This window comes from Nerophis lumbriciformis, linkage group LG21 (assembly GCF_033978685.3).
Source record: "Nerophis lumbriciformis linkage group LG21, RoL_Nlum_v2.1, whole genome shotgun sequence".
Lineage (NCBI taxonomy): Eukaryota > Metazoa > Chordata > Actinopteri > Syngnathiformes > Syngnathidae > Nerophis > Nerophis lumbriciformis.
Window position 1 is genome coordinate 34,777,165 of NC_084568.2, and position 26,495 is coordinate 34,803,659.

At 38.2% G+C, this 26,495-nt stretch overlaps 1 protein-coding gene across 1 annotated transcript in view; it reads right to left on the reverse strand.

The window, feature by feature from the left end:
• csmd2 (CUB and Sushi multiple domains 2) overlaps nucleotides 1–26,495 on the reverse strand; it is an 828,472-nt gene that overhangs the window by 316,870 nt on the left and 485,107 nt on the right. Inside the window, exons 23-26 of the mRNA XM_061982429.2 lie at nucleotides 25,896–26,065; nucleotides 22,750–22,906; nucleotides 22,489–22,680; nucleotides 15,341–15,467 (exon numbers count right to left, since the gene is read on the reverse strand). Coding sequence (XP_061838413.2) covers nucleotides 15,341–15,467; nucleotides 22,489–22,680; nucleotides 22,750–22,906; nucleotides 25,896–26,065 — 646 coding nt within the window. The remainder of the gene's footprint in view (nucleotides 1–15,340; nucleotides 15,468–22,488; nucleotides 22,681–22,749; nucleotides 22,907–25,895; nucleotides 26,066–26,495) is intronic.

Here is a 26,495-nt window from a genome sequence, read left to right on the forward strand (position 1 = left end):
ACGTCCTAGAAAGTCGGAGAAAAGTTATACATGTAAACAAACTAGGGTGAGTTCAAGGACCGCCAAAATTAGTAGGACAAAACGGCGCTCGCCAAATACTCGAATCAGTGAACCATGTTTAATATAAACAGTGTGCTTTATAACAATTAGGGAGGTTTGTGTCATGTTTGTCCTCCTACAGAAACCATATTAAAACAAAATATATATTTTTTCCCCCCTCATCTTTTTCCATTTTTCATACATTTTTGAAAAACCTCCAGAGAGCCACTAGGGCGGCGCTTAAGAGCCGCGGGTTGCCGACCCCTGACTTAGGCAAATGTATTATCAGGATACAGTGTTAGAGAGTGAGACTTATGCCCCGTTAAAGAAGACCAAAATAATGCTCTTTAGCAATTACAAAAGTAATATACCGATCAGGATTGTTATTGATGATACACCAATAGAATATGTTCAACAAAATTCTTTCTTAGGAGTGGTGATGGATGAAAATATCTCATGGAAGCCTCATATAAGTTAGCATATCCCCTCCTCCTGTGTGATTGCCCCGTTTAGATAACAAAAGGAAGGTTCCCAGGGGGCCTTCCAGCCGTTTGGATGCCCCCTGGGTTTTATAGGTAGAGCAAAAAATCCTGGGAGTTCTAGTGTTAAAGGCCTCACCTTTCCTCCTCCAAACATATTGCTGGGTATTGTGATCAAACAGCTCAATATTTGTTTCATCTGACATCACATGGACAAAGATAAGACCTTCCAGAGGAAAGTTCTGTGGTCAGATGAAACAAAAATTGAACTGTTTGGAAACTCAAGACAGCCATGACATTATGTTCTTTACAAGTGTATGTAAACTTTTGACCACGAATGTATGTTGAATACTCAACTCATTATGGAACCAAGAATGGAGAAATACACTGCATTGGTACAAACAAGCAGGGATATTTAACAACACATATGCGGTCCTCTCCAAGGTTTCTCATAGTCATTCACATCGACGTCCCACTGGGGTGAGTTTTTCCTTGCCCTTATGTGGGCTCTGTACCGAGGATGTCGTTGTGGCTTGTGCAGCCCTTTGAGACACTTGTGATTTAGGGCTTTATAAATAAACATTGATTGATTGATTGATTGATTGAACTTGTTTTTCTAGGCCAGGGGTGCTCATACTTTTTCTGCAGGCGAGCTACTTTTCAATTGATCAAGTCGTGGGGATCTACCTCATTCATATATATAATTTATATTTACTTATTTATGAAATATATGTTTTTGTTAACAAGTTAAAGGTGTTTAATGATAATGCAAGCATGTTTAACACATATAGTTAATATTGTTAAAAAATTAAAGGTGTTTAATGATAATGCAAGCATGTTTAACACATATAGTTAATATTGTTAACAAGTTAAAGGTGTTTAATGATAATACAAGCATGTTTAACACATAGTTAATATTGTTAAAAAATTAAAGGTGTTTAATGATAATACAAGAATGTTTAATACATATAGTTAATATTGTTAACAACTTAAAGGTGTTTAATGATAATGCAAGCATGTTTAACACATATAGTTAATATTGTTAAAAAATTAAAGGTGTTTAATGATAATACAAGTATGTTTAATACATATAGTTAATATTGTTAACAAGTAAAAGGTGTTTAATGATAATACAAGCATGTTTAACACATAGTTAATATTGTTAAAAAATTAAAGGTGTTTAATGATAATACAAGAATGTTTAATACATATAGTTAATATTGTTAACAACTTAAAGGTGTTTAAAGATAATACAAGCATGTTTAACACATATAGTTAATATTGTTAACAAGTTAAAGGTGTTTAAAGATAACACAAGCATGTTTAATACATATAGTTAATATTGTTAACAAGTTAAAGGTGTTTAATGATAATACAAGCATGTTTAACACAGTTAATATTGTTAAAAAATTAAAGGTGTTTAATGATAATACAAGAATGTGTAATACATATAGTTAATATTGTTAACAACTTAAAGGTGGTTAAAGATAATACAAGCATGTTTAACACATATAGTTAATATTGTTAATAAGTTAAAGGTGTTTAGAGATAATACAAGCATGTTTAACACATATAGTTAATATTGTTAACAAGTTAAAGGTGTTTAAAGATAATACAAGCATGTTTTTTACACATATAGTTAATATTGTTAACAAGTTAAAGGTGTTTAAAGATAATACAAGCATGTTTAACACATATAGATTCCTTTCATTCATGAAGACAAGAATATAAGTTGGTGTATTACCTGATTCTGATGACTTTTGCAGTGATTGTAATCAGACAGTGGTGCTGATAATGTCCGCATTTTCGAATGGAGGAGAAAAAAAGTCCTCCTTTCTGTCCAATACCACATGAAAGTGGTTGGTTTTTGGCATCTTATTTGTCCAGCTTCCGTACTCCTTTGTATGCACTTTACAAGAAATACATTGTCGGCAAACTCCGTAGCTTGCTAGCTTGTGCACGCCATCTTTCTGAGTCTCTTATTTTGTTAGCGCAACTGTGCAACTGTGCAGTCGGTCTTTGGAGTTTTGACGACAGGTACGGCGCCAGAGTCTGTTGAAATAAAGTGTTTCTCGCCTTCTAGTCGGTAACTTTAATGAGCTGGCAGCAGCCAGCGTCATCTCAGAAGACCCTCGGGTGCCGTAAATGTCAATCAAGTGACGAAAGTGACGTCATAGTGAAGATTTATGATCGCTCGTTTTTAGGACAATTTTTTTAATGCCTGGCTGGTGATCGACTGACACACCCTCCGAGATCGACCGGTAGCTCGCGATCGACGTAATGAGCACCCCTGATGTAGGCATTATTTTTAGGGCTTTCCACTTGCAACAGATAAATACAGCAAAAATAAGTGCATGAAAAATACAACTCACTAAAACGCTGAATTAGTGGGAGCCCTGGACTTGTTTCTTTGCAATGAGATGGAAATCATCCTTTGGCTACAATCTGTCCCATTTGCAGAGGGGTTAGTGCATCTGCCTCACAATACGAAGGTCCTGAGTAGTCTTGGGTTCAATCCCGGGCTCGGGATCTTTCTGTGTGGAGTTTGCATGTCCTCCCCGTGACTGCGTGGGTTCCCTCCGGGTACTCCGGCTTCCTCCCACTTCCAAAGACATGCACCTGGGGATAAGTTGATTGGCAACACTAAATTGGCCCTAGTGTGTGGATGTGAGTGTGAATGTTGTCTGTCTATCTGTGTTGGCCCTGCGATGAGGTGGCGACTTGTCCAGGGTGTACCCCGCCTTCCGCCCGATTGTAGCTGAGATAGGCTCCAGCGCCCCCCGCGACCCCAAAGGGAATAAGCGGTAGAAAATGGATGGATGTTCATTAATGTGCATTGTATCATGTCACAAAGCTATAACAAATATAACAAATGGCAATCTTACTACAGTATGTGGAGTTTTATTGTACATCTATAAACAAGCTTATTGGTGTGTTTAGTGGGACAGGCGAGTGTTAAGTCGGAGAAATATGCAGTCGTTTATAAATTATTTAATGTTTCTCTGCGGCCCGGTAGCAAATGTGTCACGGACCGGTACCGGTCCCCGGACTGGTGGTTGGGGATCCCTGCTTTAGAGCAGTGTTTTTCAACCACTGTGCCGCGGCACACTAGTGTGCCGTGAGATACAGTCTGGTGTGCCGTGGGAGATTATGTAAGTTCACCTATTTGGGGTAAAAATATTTTTTGCAAACAAGTAATTATAGTCTGCAAATGATGTGTTGTTGTTGAGTGTCGATGCTGTCGAGAGCTCGGCAGAGTAACAATATTATACTCTTCAATATCAGTAGGTAGCTAATTGCTTTGTAGATGTCGGAACATGGTTTGTTGTGATCCCAATATGCAGATGACAGTGGGAGGCAAAGTGCAGGTAAAAAGGTGTCTAATGCTAAAACCAAAACTAAGCAAAAGGTGAGTGCCTCTAAGAAAAGGCATTGAAGCTTAGGGAACAAAACTAAACCTGAACTGGCTACAAAGTAAACAAAAACAGAATGCTGGACGACAGCAAAGACTTACAGCGCGTTGAGCAAAGATGGCGTCCACAAAGTACATCCGAACATGACATGACAATCAACAATGTCCCCACAAAGAAGGATAGCAACAACTGAAATATTCTTGATTGCTAAACCAAAGCAGATGCGGTGAATAGCGCTCAAGGAAGACATGAAGCTGCTACAGGAAAATACCAACAAAACAGGAAAAGTCACCAAGACAAGAAGTAAAACACTACACACAGGAAAACAGCAAAAAACTCAAAAAGAGTCAGGGTGTGATGTGACAGGTGGTGACAGTACACCTACTTTGAGACAAGAGATATAGTGATGCAGGCTTGGTTATGCTTTAAAGTCATACTCAACAATTGCGACAATGACTTTTTATTGTCAACTGAGTTTAGTTTTTTAATGATTTCTGCTGGTGGTGTGCCTCTGCATTTTTTCAACGCAAAAACTGTGCCTTGGCTCCAAAAAGGTTGAAAAACACTTCTTCAGAGGACTATTCTACTCAAAGCAAAAGTACACATGTCCATCACAAGCACTCCAGAGAGTGGGGGATTTTGCCCACCAGGACATTGAGGAATTTAAAGGATAGCAGCAGTTGGATTTTAGGAGGAAGTGTAAAGACATTAGCAACATCTGGTAGGAAGCCCCCACGGATAGGAGTAGAGGACAGGGGTCGGAAGGTCACCCGACTAAAACCGATCACAGGAAATAGGCTGACTGGCTCATCACACATCACACAGTCAGTCTGTCCTGGGAGAGTGACTAAAGACCAGGACCGTCACCATGAGTCTTGTTTTGTACTGTCCGGAAAAAAAAAAACATCTTCTACGGACGACTTTTGGTTTATTTGTTTTTGCCAAGAGCTACAGGAGCGCTCTGCCAGTCAAAGTTCACAGCGCTTCACTTTTCCCATACAGAATAAGTTCAGTTTTGTCCTCAAAATTCTACAAACAATACCCCACAATGACAATGTGAAAATGTTTTTTTTTTTTTATGTTGCAAATTCTAAATAAAAAATACAAATAAAAATCCCATGCACATAAGTATTCTAAGCCTTTGCTCGATACTTTGTTGACACACCTTTGGCAGCAATTACCACCTCAATGTCACGATCTGGTGAGCGTTGCTTGCGGCGCGACCCCCAAGGACGCAGAGCACGGCAGGCGGAATGCAAGTAAAATCAATTTATTACTCGGAAGGAAACAAAAAACAGCACGCTCAGCATCCGTCTCAAAGGAAGAATGAGCCAGCACTGAAGGAGGGACCCAGGTGGAAGTAAATACAACTAATTACACAAAGAACATGTGTGCTGAGAGGACATGGAACAGAAAGTAAAGGTGCTTCAAAAGACAGAGACCAAACAGGAAACACTGACAAAACAAGAGCACCAGGACAGGAAGTGATTTTAAACATACAGGAAAACCCAAACCGTCAGTAACAATTCTGAAACTAAAGTTTTTTTGAAGACGACGCCAGAACCTCGGCACACTTAACTTTGGGCAGTTTCCACAATTCCTCTTTCCAGGACCTCTTCCTCCTATCCAGGAGATCGCAAAAAGCCGCTGCCTGACCAGGGCTCAGAAAATCTGCAGAGACTCCTCCTACCCCCACCAAGGACTGTTTTCACTGCTGGACTCTAGAAAGAGTAACAGCTTCTTCCCTCAGGCCGTAAGACTCTTGAACGCATCATAATTATCCCCTCAATTCCCCCCAAAAATGGATTAACTGGCTGGAATATAAAGACTATATAACATACATCCATAAACCTGGATGCTGTTGCGTTTGATGACCATTTGTTCCTCCCAGGGAATTCAAGTCACAAGTCGCTCCCAAGCTCTTTACGACACTTAAAGCTGAGTAGAAAAACCACCAGAGACAGAATAGGTATTTTGTAATATATTTGCAAAATTTTGCATATATACATTGAGACCAGTCCAGCATAGAACATTCTATCGCGCCGCCAAGATGGTTTGCCCCCCCCCTAGACCAAAAAACCCTCTCCCCTCTTAAGTCCCTGGCAGTCATGTCTCTCTAGCCAAAACAAATGTCCATTATCTCTCTCTCTAACATTCCTCACTTCAAGGTTAAGCACACAGTTTTGCAGACAACCAAAAGACCACATTTGGAAGAAAAACACTAGCTGTTTTGTAATATGAAAATTAAATGAAAAGAAGTAACACTTAAATTCGGATATATGTAAATATCTGCCTCCGACAATGCATGTGCAAAAGTGCAATACATTTATCTGTACAGTAATCTATTTATTTATATCTGCACCTTGTTGCTCTTTTATCTTGCACTACCATGAGCTAATGCAACGAAATTTCGTTCTTATCTGTACTGTAAAGTTCAAATTTGAATGACAATAAAAAGGAAGTCTCAGTCTCTCAAGCTCCGTCAGGTTGGACGAGAAGCATCAAGATGTCTCAAGCTGCGTTTCCATTACCCCCAGAAGTGTGCAAGAAACCTAAATATCGCAATAAGAAACTGGTTAATGGAAACACCCATATTTCCAAAAACCTTGCCAATATCGCTCTAACATTTTTGCGGTGGTTTTTGAGACGTTTCGATCTTTAAATGTCTCGCAAAAGCATGATGGAAACACTTATTTCCGCATTTGGAGGTCACCGAAAATGGCAGGGTGCCAACGTACACTGCAAAAAGTGAAATATCTCAAATAAGGGTGATATTTGCTTATTTTCTGTCTGATAAGATCATTCTTCTCACTAAGCAGATTTTATGTTAGAGTGTTTTACTTGTTTTAAGGGTTTTGGTCCGAAATGATCAGCTTGTTGCTGATATTTCATGACCTATATTGAGTAAAACATGCTTGAAACTAGAATATCAAGTGTTGCAAAGCTGTGTCATCGACACTCACAAGTATAAAACTACTTTTTTAAAGTAATAATTTCTTACTTCAAGCATGAAAAAAAAATCATGATGCTGAGTGCATATCATTATGTCAAGATAATGGCACTAGCATTTACTTATTTAAGAATATTTTTCAACATATTGAGCAAAAAGGTCTAATTGTTTTTTTTCTACCAAGAAAAGTGCTCTTGTTATTAGTGAGAATGTACTTATTTTAAGGTATTTTTGTTAGCTAATTTTACTTGTTTTGGAAAGTCTTGACAAGCCGAATTTTCTTGTTATATTGGCAGATAATTTAGCTTAGTTCAAGTAAAAAAAACATAATTTTTGTATTTTTTTTTCTTGTTTTCGAACACTGACTTTTTGCAGTGGAGGACAACGAGGGCGGACAGGTCGTCTCGCAGGTCCCTTCCCGGCAATAGAGGCCGACCCTAGAGTAGGACAAAACGGCGCTTGCCAAATACTTGAATCAGTGAAGCATGTTTAATATAAACAGTGTGATTTATAACAATTAGGGAGGTTTGTGTCATGTTTGTCCTCCTACAGAAACCATATTAAAACCAAAAATTTTTTTTTTCCCCCTCATTTTTTTCCATTTTTCATACATTTTTTAAAAAGCTCCAGAGAGCCACTAGGGCGGCGCTATATGCGGCTCTAGAGCCGCGGGTTGCCGACCCCCGTCCTAGCCACTCAGGCAAATCATATTGTCTAAAAATGCATTTTTCCATGGATAACATGACATCATCGCGCCAAGTGCGTGCTCTTTCAGTCAATTAGTGCGCAAGGAATATATATATATATATATATATATATATATATATATATATATATATATATATATATATATATATATATATATATATATATATATATATATATATATATCAGAGACGTGCGGTGAGGTTGATGGCTGGTGAGGCACTGACTTCATCACAGTCAGATTTACAAACATATGAACCCTAAAGAGTATCTTACTCACCATTTTATTGGCAGCAGTTAACGGGTTATGTTTAAAAGCTCATACCAGCATTCTTCCCTGCTTGGCACTCAGCATCAAGGGTTGGAATTGGGGGTTAAATCACCAAAAATGATTCCCGGGCGCGGCACCGCTGCTGCCCACTGCTCCCCTCACCTCCCAGGGGGTGAACAAGGGGATGGGTCAAATACAGACGACAAATTTCATTACACCTAGTGTGTGTGTGACAATCATTGGTACTTTAACTTTACACATACAAACTGTAGCACACAAAAAAGCACATTTAATAAAAAAAACGTTATTATGGTCTTACCTTTACTTACAAATTAAGTCCATGCACCGCAACTAAAGTCCTCACTTAAACTTTCCACGTGCAAGATTGAATCTATTTAAAAAAGTGTAACCGAGGGTTTATAAATGTCGCCTATACTGTATGAAACTACAAAATAACAAACACGGAGGCTCCAGTTTACACGAGGACCACTTTATTTACCTTCTTCAAAAACTTCCGCTCCACCCCATGTCATCACTTCCGCTCTTAGCGCCTTCAAAATAAGAGCTCGAGGCATATACTGTATAACAGCGCATAACAGGAACTTAACATCACAAAGAGGAAAGCCCATGAAAATAGGTTACAAAAGTTATTTAATAAGAAGCCAAAAAGTGCAAAAACAATAATGTTCGTGTTGGAGGAGTTGTGAATTAGGTACACCTGCAGTCTGCAGGTGTACCTAATGTTGTGGCCCTGCAGTCATTCACAACTCCTCCAACACGAACATTATTGTTTTTGCAATAATGTCTCTTCTCAGTATTTGAACGGCAAATGTGAAAATTCAGCGATTTTGAATAAAAATAATCTAAAACTGGTGAAGTTAAATGGAAAATAACTTTATAGTATAATCACTGGATACATATAACATCCATCCATCCATTTTCTACCGCTTATTCCCTTTGGGGTCGCGGGGGGCGCTGGAGCCTATCTCAGCTACAATCGGGCGGAAGGCGGGGTACACCCTGGACAAGTCGCCACCTCATCGCAGGGCCAACACAGATAGACAGACAACATTCACACTCACATCCACACACTAGGGCCAATTTAGTGTTGCCAATCAACTTATCCCCAGGTGCATGTCTTTGGAGGTGGGAGGAAGCCGGAGTACCCGGAGGGAACCCACGCAGTCACGGGGAGGACATGCAAACTCCACACAGAAAGATCCCGAGCCCGGGATTGAACCCAAGACTACTCAGGACCTTCGTATTGTGAGGCAGATGCACTAACCCCTCTGCCACCCTAATTAATTTTTTTTCTTTTTACATTTTTTTTCTTTCCATGATGCCTCTAGTGACTGCACGTCACTGACATACATATATATATATATATATATATATATATATATATATATATATATATATATATATATATATATATATGTACACATACAGCCCGGCCCCCGGCCAAATTTTTTTTTAATGTAATTTTGAAGAATATACCTGAATGTGCATGAACTATTTCTGTTCAAAATTGTTAGAAATGTTACATATTAAATGTTTAAATATTAACTGTCTGTTTGTCTGTCTATCTGTGTTGGCCCTGCGATGAGGTGGCGACTTGTCCAGGGTGTACCCTGCCTTCCGCCCGATTGTAGCTGAGATAGGCTCCAGCGCCCCCCGCGACCCCGAAGGGAATAAGCGGTAGAAAATGGATGGATGGATGTTTGCTGTGCTGTGCCAACTGTACTACTATATGAGTACATATTTTCTATTGTTTCATTGAAAATAAATTTCACTTTTTGCAGTGCATGTGTCTGGAGAGCAAATTGGACACCTTATAGAGCGCTTTTGAAGAGGTAGCAGAAGCCCTGCCAGGGACTTGGATCGTGGCGGCGGACAACCATTTCATTCCAAACGACGTTAATGAATGCAAGTAGAATACGCGACATATGAGAGGTGTGAAAACAAACAAAAAGGATTTTTATGAAGACGACGGATCAATTCCTGCACGGTGATTAGCACAAGGCAGTAACGATATCCTTCCAATTAAAGGGGGTACAGTCAATGTCATACCCTAAACGCTCTAACAATGAAGGCGTTAAATGAGCCGATAATTGGAGCCAGGCTGTTATTTACCAAATGTGAAACATTTTGATTTCCAACACATAAGCCAACATTTTTAATTGTTTCAATTCAATCAGGGCTTCTGAACTTTTTTGACCTCCAGGCCCAACTTTTCCACCACATCTCAACACTTAATTAGTCTTCTCGCTGCGGATTTTAATCGTGTTCAATAATCACATCCAACCTACTTAAAGTGTACGACCTTGTCAAGTGATATTTAAACAAAAAAGCACGTGTTAATCACAAGGATTATTATCCAGGCTTAGGTCAGGTTCATTACAAAAAGAAAAACTGCACAAGAAGGGATTTCTGCTAAAATGATGAAACATTAATTAGAAATACATTCTAACAAAATGAAAACTAAATAATAATATATAAATACACTGTCAATAAAACATGAGTGCAAATGAAAACACACGAGAAAACTTTAGCTCCAGACTTCTTCTGTTTGTTTGACATTGTCATTATTGCCACAAGTGGTGGGGAAGTGTATTACAAACAGACCACAGCTGGATAACAACAATGGGCCCAGGGCCCTATGGTTAACAAACACTGAATTGAATAACGGTCATGGAGTGCAGTCGCTCACCGTAACAACAAGGCCGATTATTCACAAGTGCATTGCGCAACAGGACACCAATGTAGTTTGAACTGTAGTAGTAATACTGACAAACAACAGCAGCAATGTAGTAGTATGTACTAGTAAGTAGTGTAGTAGTAATACTGACACACAACAGCACCAATGTAGTAGTATGTAGTAGTCAGTAATGTATTAATACTACTACCAATGTAGTAGTATGTATTAGTTAGTAGTGTAGTAGTAATACTGACAAACAACAGCACCTATGTAGTAGTTGTGTGGTAGTAATACTGACACACAACAGCAGCAATGTAGTAGTATGTAGTAGTTAGTAGTGTGGTAGTAATACTGACAAACAACAGCACTTATTTGGTCGTTAGTAGTGTGGTAGTGATACTGACACACAACAGCACCAATGTAGTAGTATGTAGTAGTCAGTAATGTATTAATACTACTATCAATGTAGTAGTATGTATTAGTTAGTAGTGTAGTAGTAATACTGACAAACAACAGCACCTATGTAGTAGTTAGTTGTGTGGTAGTAATACTGACACACAACAGCTCCAATGTAGTAGTATGTAGTAGTCAGTAATGTATTAATACTACTACCAATGTAGTAGTAGGTATTAGTTAGTGGTGTAGTAGTAATACTGACAAACAACAGCACCTGTGTAGTAGTTAGTTGTGTAGTAGTAATACTGACACACAACAGAACCAATGTAGTAGTATGTAGTAGTCAGTAATGTACCTACCAATGTAGTAGTATGTATTAGTTAGTAGTGTAGTAGTAATATTGACAAACAACAGCACCTATGTAGTAGTTAGTAGTGTAGTAGTAATACTGACACACAACAGCAGCAATGTAGTAGTATGTAGTAGTTAGCAGTATACTAGTAATACTGATACACCAACAGCACCAATGTAGTAGTATGTAGTAGTTAGTAGTGTTGTAGTAATACTGACAAACAACAGCACCAATGTAGTAGTATGTAGTAGTTAGTAATGTAGTAGTAACACAGACACACAACAGTACCAATGTAGTAGTATGTATTAGTAAGTAGTATAGTAGTAATACTGACAAAAAACAGCACCTATGTAGTAGTTAGTAACGCAGTAGTAACACAGACACACAACAGTACCAATGTAGTAATATGTATTAGTTAGTAGTGTAGTAGTAACACTGACAAACAACAGCACTTATGTAGTCGTTAGTAGTGTGGTAGTAATACTGACACACAACAACAGCAATGTAGTAGTATGTAGTAGTTAGTAGTGTAGTAGTAATACTGATAAACCAACAGCACCAATGTAGTAGTATGTAGTAGTTAGTAATGTAGTAGTAATACTGACTAACAGCACCAATGTAGTAGTATGTAGTAGTTAGTAGTGTGGTAGTAATACTGACACACAACAGCAGCAATGTAGTAATATGTAGTAGTTAGTAGTGTATTAATAATACTGACAAACAACAGCACCAATGTGGTAGTATGTAGTAGTTAGTAGTGTAGTAGTAATACTGAAAAACAACAGCACCAATGTAGTAGTATGTAGTAGTTAGTAGTGTAGTAGTAATACTGACAAAAACAGCACCTATGTAGTAGTTAGTAATGTAGTAGTAACACAGACACACAACAGTACCAATGTAGTAGTATGTATTAGTTAGTAGTATAGTAGTAATACTGACAAAAAACAGCACCTATGAAGTAGTTAGTAATGTAGTAGTAACACAGACACACAACAGTACCAATGTAGTAGTATGTATTAGTTAGTAGTATAGTAGTAATACTGACAAAAAACAGCACCTATGAAGTAGTTAGTAATGTAGTAGTAACACAGACACACAACAGTACCAATGTAGTAGTATGTATTAGTTAGTAGTATAGTAGTAATACTGACAAAAAACAGCACCTATGAAGTAGTTAGTAATGTAGTAGTAACACAGACACACAACAGTACCAATGTAGTAGTATGTATTAGTTAGTAGTATAGTAGTAATACTGACAAAAAACGCGGGATGAGTTTGCTCAGTATAAAAATTGCCTGAAATGTTTGAATGAAAGAAACTGCTGTTCTAAATGTGTCCACTGGATGTCGCAATAGCAATTATTTGTATCTTTGTAGATGATGCTACATATGTACAAAATAAACCACATCCTGTAATTTGATTTTGATATATTTTTTTGATCTTGATAGATTGAAAATTAACACCAATGAGTTGACTCATGAACATTATCACATAATGTATTCAGATAATATAAATAATGACAAATAAAATATATATGCTATTAACCGCAACAGGTAATTGTAAAAAAACAACAAAAAAAAACAACATTATGATTTGTACAATTTCAGAATGTGCTAGTTCTATTTTTAAACAAAGAACACAATCTGAAGTTGTCTTTATTTTTAAGTTATCGTGCCGTGATTTTTGAGAGTAGATTTTTCTCCATGTGGCCCCCGGTCTAAAATTAGTTTGACAGCCCTGATCTACATCAACATGATGATTTGTCTGAGTGGCTAGACAGGACAGGTTAAAAAAATAAAAAAAATAAATTAAGTTTTTAATCAATTAAGAATTGTTAAAAATAATAATCACTATGTCGAAAATCTATCTTTTTTGACATGTCACTTTTATTTTATTTTAAGATCTATACCAGGTGTGTCCAAACTTTTTCCACAGAGGAACCCACACTGAAAAATCTATTTATTTATTTATTTTTTTACTTTTTGGGCTTTCCTCAAGTGAGGTCCTTGTTTTTATTTGACTTTATTAAATGTTTGGGTAGAATTTTATTCAACAAAACCATTTTTTTAAAGTAATATAGAAATTGATCAGAGCTGTTTATCTATTTTATGGAGGAATGTAGTTCATCATAAAACTGGCATCCGATGTTATTAAAAAAGTATTGACTTTCAATCGAGAATCGATTCTGAATCAAATCGTTACCCACAGGAATCGAATGAAATCGTGTTATTTGGAACATCCCACAGGTGAACAGGCAAATTGGGAACAGGTGGGTGCCATGATTGGGTATAAAAGTAGATTCCATGAAATGCTCAGTCATTCACAAACAAGGATGGGGCGAGGGTCACCACTTTGTCAACAAATGCGTGAGCAAATTGTTGAACGGTTTAAGAAAAACCTTTCTCAACCAGCTATTGCAAGGAATTTAGGGATTTCACCATCTATGCTCCGTAATATCAAAGGGTTCAGAGAATCTGGAGAAATCACTGCACGTAAGCAGCTAAGCCCGTGACCTTCGATCCCTCAGGCTGTACTGCATCAACAATCGACATCAGTGTGTAAAGGATATCACCACATGGGCTCAGGAACACTTCAGAAACCCACTGTCAGTAACTACAGTTGGTTGCTACATCTGTAAGTGCAAGTTAAAACTCTCCTATGCAAGGCGAAAACCGTTTATCAACAACACCCTGAAACGCCGTCGGCTTCGCTGGGCCTGAGCTCATCTAAGATGGACTGATACAAGGTGGAAAAGTGTTCTGTGGTCTGACGAGTCCCCATTTCAAATTGTTTTTGGAAACTGTGGAGGTCGTGTCCTCCAGACCAAAAAGGAAAAGAACCATCCGGATTGTTATAGGCGCAAAGTTGAAAAGCCAGCATGTGTGATGGTATGGGGGTGTATTAGTGCCCAAGACATGGGTAACTTACACATCTGTGAAGGCACCATTAATGCTGAAAGGTACATGCAGGTTTTGGAGCAACATATGTTGTCATCCAAGCAATGTTACCATGGACGCCCCTGCTTATTTCAGCAAGACAATGCCAAGCCATGTGTTACATCAACGTGGCTTCATAGTAAAAGAGTGCGGGTACTAGACTGGCCTGCCTGTAGTCCAGACCTGTCTCCCATTGAAAGTGTGTGGCGCATTATGAAGCCTAAAATAGCACAACGGAGACCCCCGGACTGTTGAACAACTTAAGCTGTACATCAAGCAAGAATGGGAAAGAATTCCACCTGAGAAGCTTCAAAAATGTGTCTCCTCAGTTCCCAAACGTTTACTGAGTGTTGTTAAAAGGAAAGGCCATGTAACACAGTGATGAACATGCCCTTTCCCAACTACTTTGGCACGTGTTGCAGCCATGAAATTCTAAGTTAATTATTATTTGCAAAAAAAAATAAAGTTTATGAGTTTGAACATCAAATATCTTGCAAAGGTAGTGCATTCAATTGAATATGGGTTGAAAATGATTTGCAAATCATTGTATTCCGTTTATATTTACATCTAACACAATTTCCCAACTCATATGGAAATGGGGTTTGTTTGTATATATATATATATATATATATATATATATATATTTTTTTTTTTGTTTGTTTGTTTTTTTTTTTAATAAAAATTTTTTTTTTTTAATCATTTAAAATTGTTATAAATATTCACAATTTGTTCAAAAATCTATCTTTTGATGGCATCCCTAATAAATACATCATGTTTTTAATAGTTTTGACTACACACAGGAGAATAAAGGCATTAAATACCACACTGTGCATCCTCATCCACCACATTCTTCACAATTGCACCCCCGCTTTTTGTAAAATGTTTACCCAGCACAAGCAATCCGAGATGGTGTTTTTTAAATTTTTTTTCAAAAACATTTTATCCACCTGTGAGGCAGTTAACTGTTTGGCCGAGATGCGCTGGCAGATGATTGATGGCGGCCCGTGGGAGTGAGGTGTGTGCCGCCGCGCAAACACGAGTATATTGACCGGCAGCCAAGAAGGCAATCAAAGTAGCGGCAAACAAGGAGGAGGTTCCAACCTGATGGTGCTTCCTGGCGCCGCCTCCACGCTCCACACGCAGTGCAGGTTGTGTTCGTACGGTGCCGGGTAGCCTGGAGACAGGATCCGACCGGTGGGCTCTTCCTTGATGGTGCCCCCGCATTCAGCTGCAGAGAGGAGGAGGAGGAAAAAGTGGAAAGTTAGTTATTTCTTATTTTAGGAAACATCCAGAAGAGGATGATTGTTCTTCTCTGAGAGGGAATCATTGTCATACACAATTAAAATGCAAGATCTTTACCAGGTGTGTCCACACTTTTTCCACAGAGGAACCCACACTGAACAATCTAAGCATCCATGGGCCATTTTAATACTTTTCATTCAAAAAACTATATATTTTTTTTGTTTTTGTTTTTTTGTTTAGGCTCTCCGCAAGTGTGGTCCCAGGGACCCAGAAAATAAAAGTAATAAAATGATTACTTTTTTTTTTATCCATCGCTTAAATCTAGCGGAGGGTGTGTCAGTCGATGGTTGGGGGCGTGGTTAAGAGGGGAGGAGTATATTGACAGCTAGAATTCACCAAGTCAAGTATTTCATATACCGTATGTATATATATATATATATATATACATATATATATATATATATATATATATATATATATATGTATATATATATGTATATATATATATATATATATATATATACATACGGTATATATATATATACTGTATATCTACATCCTGAAAATATGCAAACAAAACTGTGTTTAGATAATTGATACTTCAAACTTGCATAAATAAATATTAAGGAATATAACATAACTTGGCTTCTGAGAGCTTCAAAATGTAATGAATAAAATGCTAAAGTTGTTGATAAACAAGCAATTATTTTAATAATTAAATATGGTCATTTTAAATGAATTATGATAATTTAAAATTAATTATTTCAAATATGTTTATTTTAATGTATAATTCTATGGCTGGATGTAATAAGGAATCAGAAAAAATACAAATAAAAATACAATTAATTTTGATGTTTTTAGCAAAATATAGTAAAAATGTATTTCGTTTTTTTTTTGTTTTAATTAATAAATATATTTATTTTTAGGTAAGATAAACATAATAATACAATTTATCTCTAGTCTGGATGATTTAGTTCTTGTCACCCTGTTGTCCTCCCGTCGTGAAAAAAGGCTGTCCTCACTCAGGTCCGCATGGAGCTGGAGGGGGCGTGGCCTCCAGCTCCGGCTGAAAATCGGGAGATTTTCGGGGGAATATTTGTCCCGGGAGGTTTTCGGGAGAGGCGCTGAATTTTGGGAGTCTCCCGGAAAATTCGGGAGGGTTGGCAAGTATGAGGAAAGGAATCTATATGTGTTAAACATGCTTGTATTCCATCCATCCATTTTCTACCGCTTGTCCCTTTTGGGGTAGCAGGGGGTGCTGGAGCCTATCTCAGCTGCATTCGGGCGCATTTTTTAAGTTAAAGTAGCAATGATTGACACACACACACACTAGGTGTGGCGAAATTATTCTCTGCATTTGACCCAACACCCTAGATCACCCCCTGGGAGGTGAGGGGAGCAGTGAGCAGCAGCGGTGGCCACGCCCGGGAATCATTTTTTGGTGATTTCACCCCCAATTCATTAAACACCTTTTAACTTGTTAACAAAAACGTCTCTTTCATAAATAAATACATATCAATTATATATATGAATGAGGCAGATCCCTTCGACTCGGTCATTCAAAGAGTAGCTCGCCTGCTGAAAAGTGTGCGCACCCCTGCTCTAGATCAACTTCAGCTCTATTGATTGATATAAAGTTGTTTTTTTTTTAATGTTTATGGTTTATACCCTTTTTGCCAAAACTTTGTTTTATATGGCAAAAACACAAACAAAAAGGATGTGAAGTAACTGGAGTCTTAAAAAGGTCAATAATTCATAACATTGATTTTAATGTTTTTTTAATTTTTTTTTGCAAAATCCCACTAAAATTATTGGGGACTTTTTGTGTGTAAATGTGTATGATTGTTAAATATGTATAATCTGTACTGTTAAATTGATCACACAAAATGGTTGATTATATGACCGAAATAAACTTATTTCATTCATAACACAACCAGCTAACTGAACATTGTGGATGACGTGAAAAATGCCCAAAAACCATGAAAACATTCAAAATGACACCCACTTAAATCCATTAGAGTGCATAATGGGAAAAATGCAAAACACTCTACACACTTATTCATGTTTGGCACATTTTAGCTGCTTGATATTTCTGATTGATTACAAAACCTTAAGAAGGTCGTCACGGAAGTAAACAATGTAGAAGTCAAAATTTCCCATACTCTTGATATCCAATTATATGAATTATATATCCATTATATTAATGATATATCCATCATATTAATATAAAATGTAAACACATATACAATTAAAGCTGCAAGCAGCGATGGACGGGACCGACTTTGACGGCACATAAAATCCAAATCGGAGCAGTAATTAAAACTCTTTGGTCAGCTTTTAATCAGAAGGGTTCAATCTCTCTCCTGTGCTAGTTTGAAGCCGACACGACAAACGCGCTCAGAGGAGATAATGTTTGAAAAAAGGTGACCGGTTTTTACAAAACCTTTGTTTTGAAGGGGGAATTGCAAACTTCCTGTTGATTTTTGCTGGGGGTTGTCAATTTATGAAATGTAGGTCCTACATAGAGGTTTTTGTTTCATGTCTCTAAGACATTCCTACTGGAAGTTACAGGCAGTTTTGTCTGAGTTTTCTTCCTAGGAGCACTTGTGTCTGTGTTTTCTTCCTAGGGGGCGCTAGAGCGCAATTTTAAGTTTTGGGGTTGGGTTTTTTATCAAATCGCAATTTTTGCCACTCCTATTGTGTGTGTCCAGTTTGGTGAGTTTAAAGCATGTTGAGGGGGTCAAATTACAGCTCAAAGAGGCAAAAGTGACTGATTTTACTAAAGTTTTGCTTTGAAGGGGGAATTGCCAACTTCCTGTTGATTTTTGCTGAAGGATGTCAATGTATGAAATCTAGGTCTAAGTCAGACCTACATAGAGGTTTTAGTTTCATGTCTCTACGACATTCATACCGGAAGTTGCGAGCAGTTTTGTCTGTGTTCTTTTCTAGGGGGGCGCTACAGCGCAATTTTGAGTTTTGGTTTTTTGATTCGATGGCAAATTTCACCAGTCCTGATGTGTGTGTCAAATATGGTAAGTTTTGAAGCATGTTAAGGGGGTCAAATTACAGCTCAAAGAGGCGGCGGAATAATAATAAAACACACGTAATACAATAGGGTCCTCTGTCCCAAAGGGACATTGCGGTCCCTAAATATAGTTACTTTACATGCAGCCCAATGCGGCCCCAAATAGTTTGGACACCCCTGCTCAGGATCAACTTCAGACCATCCTTCGATTATAAGTTATTGTTTAAGCTTTTGTCTTATGCCCTTTTTGTCAAAGTAAACTTTGTTTTTCATTCGGCAAACGCACAAAACATGCCATATTTTTAACCCCCCATAAATATTTCAAAGAGTAATTTTTTTTAAGTCAAATGGTTGGAGCCTTGAGTAGGTCAGTAATTCATAACAACATTCATTTTGATTCATTATTATGTTTTGAGCAACGGCAGTTTTAAAGAAGCTTTGTGTTATTAAAACCAACACTGCAACTTTTCCTCGTTACATTTCACCTGTTTGTATTCCTTTTTTTCCCCTTTTATAATAGTATTTTTTAGAACGTGACGCGGGTCATTAAAAACTTAGCTGAAAGGTACCAATCGCAATGGTACAGAGAAGTTACAAGTGCAGAAATCAATCTATGAGCGACAATAAATGGGCTCATTTGATATAATAATAACATAATAAAGGAGCCACTAATAGGAAGAAATGAGGTCCGGCTAATGCCATTAAAACCATTCGGCATGGCTTTAACTGCAGGTCCATTTTCTCCTCATGCACCGCATCGCCCGAGCATTTCAGCCCCATTCCCTGTCCTAAAAAGAGCACATGGAACACTACAAAATATCAGTTGGATTCGTTGTGTTTTTCACAGTCTTAAAAGCAGGGGTTGAAATAACATGAAATGAGGACTGTAATAGAACAGTAATTGCGCTAATTTCCGTTACCGGAAAATATTTGGATGTGAAGCAATTGGAGCCTTAAAAAGGTCAATAGTTCATAACATTGATTTTAATGTATTATTATTTTTGAGCAATGACCGTTTAAACAAAAAAATCCCACTAAAATTATTGGGGACCCAAAAGGGCCCCACTCAAAAATGTTAAAATAAGGTCATACATTTTTTATTTTTTTAGTTTAACACTTTTGTTTTTAGGTCACCTTCAAGTCTGTTGATTGATATAACGTTTTTTTTTTTTTTTTTTTTTAATGTTTTATACCCTTTTTGTGAAAACAAAACATTTTTTTTTACAGCAAAAACTAGGGATGTCCGATAATGGCTTTTTGCCGATATCCGATATTCCGATGTTGTCCAACTCTTTAATTACCGATACCGATATCAACCGATACTGATATATACAGTCGTGGGATTAACACACTATAATACCTAATTTGGACAACCAGGTATGGTGAAGATAAGGTCCTTTTTTTAAAAAAATTATAAAATAAAATAAGATAAATAAATTAAAAACATTTTCTTGAATAAAAAAGAAAGTAAAACAATATAAAAACAGTTACATAGAAACTAGTAATTAATGAAAATGAGTAAAATTAAGTGTTAAAAGTTAGTACTATTAGTGGACCAGCAGCACGCACAATCATGTGTTCCCTGCTCCCTTGCAGACTGTATTGATATATATTGATATATAATGTAGGAACCACAATATTAATAACAGAAATAAATAACCCTCTTGTGTGAATGAGTAAATAAAATAAATGGGGAAGGGAAGTTTTTTGGGTTGGTGCACTAATTGTAAGTGTATCTTGTGTTTTTTATGTTGATTTAATAAAAAAAAATAAAAATAAAAAAAATTTAAAAAAATGATACCGATAATAAAAAAAAACGATACCGATCATTTCCCGATATTACATTTTAAAGCATTCATCTCTAGCAAAAACACAAAATATGCAGTATAAAACCGAAAAATTGGATGTGAAGTAATTGGAGCCTTAAAATGTCAAAAATGTATTATTCATTTTTTGAGCAATGACAGTTTATAAAAAAATTTAAAAAAACAATCCTACTAAAATTCTTCAATTCATAAGTGTTAAAAATAAGTCATACATTTTTGTTGTTGTTTTCAGTTTTAATTCTTATGTCTCTAGATCAACTTTATGTCTATCTGTTGAGATAACGTTTTAGTTTTACTTTTTTCATGTTCTATACCATTTTTGTCAAAACTATGTTTTTTATGGCAAAATCACAACATATGCAATATTTTCCCAAAAAATATTTGGATGTGAAGTAAATGACAGTTTAAACCTAACAAATCCCACTAAAATTATTGGGGACCCAAAAGTGCCCCCTCATAAGTGGTAAAAATAAGAAAAACATTTAAAAAAAAAATTTTTTTAGCGCTTATGTTTTTAGAACAACTTCAAGTAATTTTATTTTTTATTTTTATGTTTTACACCCTTTTTGTCAAAACACTGTTTTTTACAGCAAAAACACAAACATAAATTCATAAGTGTTAAAAATAAGTCATACATTTTTGTTGTTGTTTTCTGTTTTAACACTTATGTCTCTAAACCAACTTCAGGTCTATCGGTTGATATAAAGTTAGGTTTTTTTTCATGTTGCATACCCTTTTTGGCAAAACTTAGTTTTTTATGGCGAAAACACAAATTATGCAATATTTTCCCTGAAAATATTTGGATGTGAAGTAAATGGAGCCGTAAAAAGGTCAAAAATTAATAACATTGATTTTAATTTATTTTATCTTTTTGAGAAATGACAGTTTAAACAAAAAAATCCCACTAAAACTATTCAGGACCCAAAAGGGCCCCACTCATAAATGTTAAAAAAAAGGTCATACATTTTTTATTTTTTTTTGTTTTAACGCTTATGTTTTTAGGTCACCTTCAAGTCTGTCGATTTATATAAAGTTTTTTTTTTTTATGTTTATGGTTTTTACCCTTTTTGCCAAATCTTAGTTTTATATGGCAAAAACACAAAATATGCAATATTTCCCCCCAAAATATTTGGATGTAAAGTAATTGGAGCCTTAAATATTTCAACAATTCATATCAACATTGATTTTAATTTATTATTAATTTTAGAGAAATTACAGTTTAAACAAAAACAATCCCACTCAAATTCTTGGGGACCCAAAAGGGCCCCACTCATAAGTGTTAAAATTAAGTCATACATTTATTATTATTTTTATTTTAAGTGCTTATGTGTTTAGGTCAACTTCAGTTGTATCGGTTGATATAAAGTTATTTAATTTTTATGTTTTATATCCTTTTTGTCAAAAGACAGTTTTTTACAGCAAAAACACAAAATATGCAATATTTTCCCGGAAAATATTTTGATCTGAAGTAATTACAGCCTTAAAAATGTCAATAATTCATAACATTGATTTTAATGTATTATTAATTTTTGAGCAATGACAGTTTAAAGATAAAAAAAACAATCCCACTAAAAATGTATTAATTTTTTTAGCGCTTTTGTGTTTAGATCATCTTAAGTTCTATCGGTTGATATAAAGTTATTTTATTTTTAATTTTTATGTTTTATACCATGTTTTATCCATGGATGGAGGGATGGATGGATGGATGTTTTATACCCTTTTGTGGACTTTTTGTGTTTTTCACAGCCATAAAATAACATGCAATGAGGGCTATAATATAATAGCGCAGTAATAACGCTCATTTCCGTCACCGGCACTCATTTTTTGGATTCACGACAAGTCAGACTTTGTTGCTTGTTTTTCTGTCTTTAGTGTTTATTTCTCTTTCAGCGCTCCTCCCTCGCTTTTTTGCCGCTTCCTGCCGCGAGCTCTGATTGAGCGCGCTCGTCCCGCCGCGCTGATTAGGAGACTAATTAGAAGTGTCGGCTGCCTTTCATTGTTTGACGTTCATATTTTTTCCGGTGACACTGACAAGCTGCTTCAACGACGTGTGTCGCCTCACTTCGCCTACCTCCTTTGTATCCTGGGATCACATCGACCGGGACAAAAACAAACCATCTGCAATTAATTGTTGAATAAAGGATCCTTCGCCTTACCGACACAGAGTGGGAGGGGCTTGTCCCACGCCCGCCTCTCGCCCCTCAGGCAGGTGAGCACCTCCGGGCCCTTGAGGGTGTAGCCGGGGTCACAGCTGTACGACACGCTGCTCCCTGCGAAGTGGCCCTTGTCCTCTCGCTTGTAGCCGAAGCGTGGCACGCCCGGGTCCTCACACCTGACCAGCTCAAAGCCTGGGGAGGGGGAGGGGCGTACAGGTGTGAACAAGGTGTGCGGGCCCCACGCCGCGGACGTCTACTCACTGGTGAAGTGGAGCTCGAAGCCCTTGCTGACGTTGTCGGCGTTGGTGATGAACTCCAGCCACATGGAGCTGGACGTGGAGTTTAGAGTGGCCTCCAGCATCTCGCCGTCCGTAAACATGCCGAGCAGACGGGCCGAGTTGCTGCTGCCGTCAAAAACCTGGAAGACGGCAGAAGGGGAGGGGCCTCTGTTAAAAAAAACACTTCTCAAACGTGCTTGCATTGGTTATGGCTGCCCTCAGAGGGCCACTTTAAAGGAGGCGGCTGACCACATTGAATGATGTGGCAGACCACTTTAAACAAGGTAGAAGACCACGTTGAACGACATGACTGGCAAGATTAAATTAAATGGCGGGGCGGGCCACATTGAATGAAGTGGCCGACCACTTAAATGATATGGCAGGCCACGTCAAATGATGTGGATGACCACAATGAATGGCGCGGCGTACCACTTTACACGATGTGGCGGACCACGTTTGAATGATGTGGCAGACAATGTTAAATGAGGTGGAAGACCACATTGAATAATGTAGCGGGCCACTATAAATGAGGTAGAGGACCACAGTGAATAATGTGGCGGGCCACTATAAATGAGGTAGAAGACCACGTTGAATGATGTGGCGGACCACATTCAATAACGTGACGGGCTGGGTCAAATTAAATGGTGGACCACTTTAAATGATGCGGCCGACCACATTAAATGATACGGCAGGCCACTTTGAAGGACATGGCGGAACACGTTAAATGATGTGGAAGACAACATTGAATGAGGTCGCAGACCAGATCGAATGAAACAGCGGACCACTTTAAATTACATGGCAAGCCATTTTTAATGATGTGGAAAACCACATTGAATCAATCAATGAATGGCGGCGGACCACATTTAAATGATGTGGCACACAATGTTAAATGAGTTGGTAGACCACCTTGAATGATGTAACGGGCCACTATAAATGAGGTAGAAGACCACATTGAATGACGTGGCGGGCCACAATAAATGATGTGAAAGACCGCATTCAATGACGTGACGGGCTGGGTTAAATTAAATGGCGGACCACTTTAAAAGAAGTGGCCGACCACATTAAATTATATGGCAAGCCACCTCAAATGATGTGTAAAACCACGTTGAATGGTGCGGCGGGCCACTTTACACGACGTGGCGGACCATGTTTAAATGATGTGGCGGACAATGTTAAATGAGGTGGAAGACCACCTTGAATGATGTAGCGGACCATTACAAAGGAGGTAGAAGACCACGTTGAATGAGGTGGCGGGCCACAATAAATGATGTGAAAGACCACTTTCAATGACGTGACGGGCTGGGTTAAATTAAATGGCGGACCACTTTAAATGAAGTGGCCGACCACGTTAAATGACACGACAGGCCACATTGAAGGACATGGCAGAACAGGTTCAATGATGTGGAAGACAATATTGTGAGGTGGCAGGCCAATGCAATGAGGTGGTGAAAACATTTTAAATGACGAGTCAGGCCATTTAAATTGATACGGCAGACCACATTGAAGGACATGGCGGAACATGTTAAATGATGTGGAAGACAACTTTGAATGAGGTTTGCAAACCAGATTGAATGATGCGGTGGACCACATTAAAAGACATAGCAGGCCACCTTAAATGATGTGGCAGGCCAAATTGAATAGTGCGGCGGGCCACTTTACACGACGTGGCGGACGACATTAAAATAATGTGGCGGACAATGTTAAAATATGTGGAAGACCACACTTAATGACGTGACGGGCCAGATTAAATTAAATGGCAGACCACTTTAAATGACATGGCAGACCACTTTAAATGACGTGGCAGACCACTTTAAATGATGTGGCAGACCACTTTAAAAGATGTGGCGGACCACTTTAAACGATGTGGAAGACCATGTTGAATGATGTGGCAGGCCACGTCAAATGACGTGGAAGACCACATTAAATGACGTGAAGAGCCACTATAATGACGTGAAGAGCTACTTTAAATGACATTGCGTACCACATGTGGCGGGCTAATTTAATTCCAGTGGTGGGCCAATTTAAATAACGTGGTGGACCACAATTAACGAATCATGTCGAATGACGTGACAGGTAAAATGAAATGGCAGACCACTTTAAATGATACGGCCGGCCACATTGAAGGACGTGGCGGAACACGTTAAATGAAATGACGATATGGCAGGCCACTTTGAATGATTGAATGAATCATTTTTAATGATGTGGCAGACAATGATAAATGATGTAGAAAACCATATTAATGTGGTGGTTGGCCATTTTAAATGACGTGACGGACCATGTAAATGAAGTGGCAGGCCAAATTAAAAGGTTTGGAAGACCTCCTTGAATGATGTGCCGGGCCACGATAATGATGTGGAAGACCACATTGAATGATTTAGCGGGCCAAATCAAAGGATATGGCGGACTATGTCGAATGACGTGGAAGACTACATTGAACGACGTGAAGGGCCACTTTAAATGACATTACGCACCATGTCGAATGCAGTGGCGGGCTACTTTAAATGTGTGGCAGACCACGTTGAATGCGTGACGGACCACGTTAAATAATGTGGAAGACCACATTAAATGACATGAAAGACTACATTGAATGATGTGGCGGGCCCCACTGAATGACGTGGCGAACCACATTGAATAACGTGCTAGGCCACATAAATGATGTGGAAGGCCATATTAAATAATGTGGATGGCCCACTGAATGATGTGTCGGGATACTTTAAATGTGTGGTAGAGCACATTGAATGCGTGACGGACCACGCTAAATAATGTGGCGGGCCACATTGAATGATGTGGCAGGCCAAATTAAATTATTTGGCAGGCCACTCTAAATGACATGAAAGACTATATTGAATGATGTGGCGGGCCCCACTGAATGACGTGGCGAACCACATGGAATAACGTGCTAGGCCACATAAATGACGTGGAAGGCCATTTTAAATAAAGTGGCGGAACACTTTAAACGACTACATCATATAATGTGCTAAGCAACATAAAATGAGATGGCGGGGCCACATAAAAATGGTGTGGCGGACTCCATCCAATAATGTGGCAGACCAGATCTGGCCCCCGGGCCTTGACTTTGACACCCGTGCACTAAGGGGAGGGCTACGCCTCCTCCTCCTCCTGCCTCACTTTCAGCATGTCGTCCTCCTCCAGTCGGAAGTCTCGAGCCCGGAGCTGGATGCCTTTCCCCGGCTGCGTCTGGATGGAGTAGATGCACTCGTGGTTGTTGCCATAGTAACCGGGATAGTTGGGGGAGAGCAGCACCCCCTGCATGCCCGTCACGGAGGAGCCACATTCAGCTGGGGGGAAAGGGAGAGAGAGAGAGAGAGGACATGTGTGATGGAGAAGTACAACATGAATTCATGCTGTCATGCAGAGGCATGGGTGGGGGGGTGTATACTTCAAAGACAAACAAAATGAATGATTTTATTAAGTATATATTATTATTATGTATTAAATAATGTATGTATCATATCAGACCATTGACGACTTGTCAGTCAAACTCTTTTGTTTGTCAACTTTTCCCAACCTTGAAACACTTTTTTTTTTTTTTTTTTTTGGAGCGGATCAGGGGCGCGTGTGAGTGACAAGAAGAAAAGCTCAGACTGTCGATTGGTGGAGAGGTGGTTTGAGAGAGAGGCGTTCCATCCCATTCCGATTCCTGGGACGACGGTTGCATTCAGAATCGATTCTTGATTCAAACCGATTCTGATGATAAATTATTTGGTA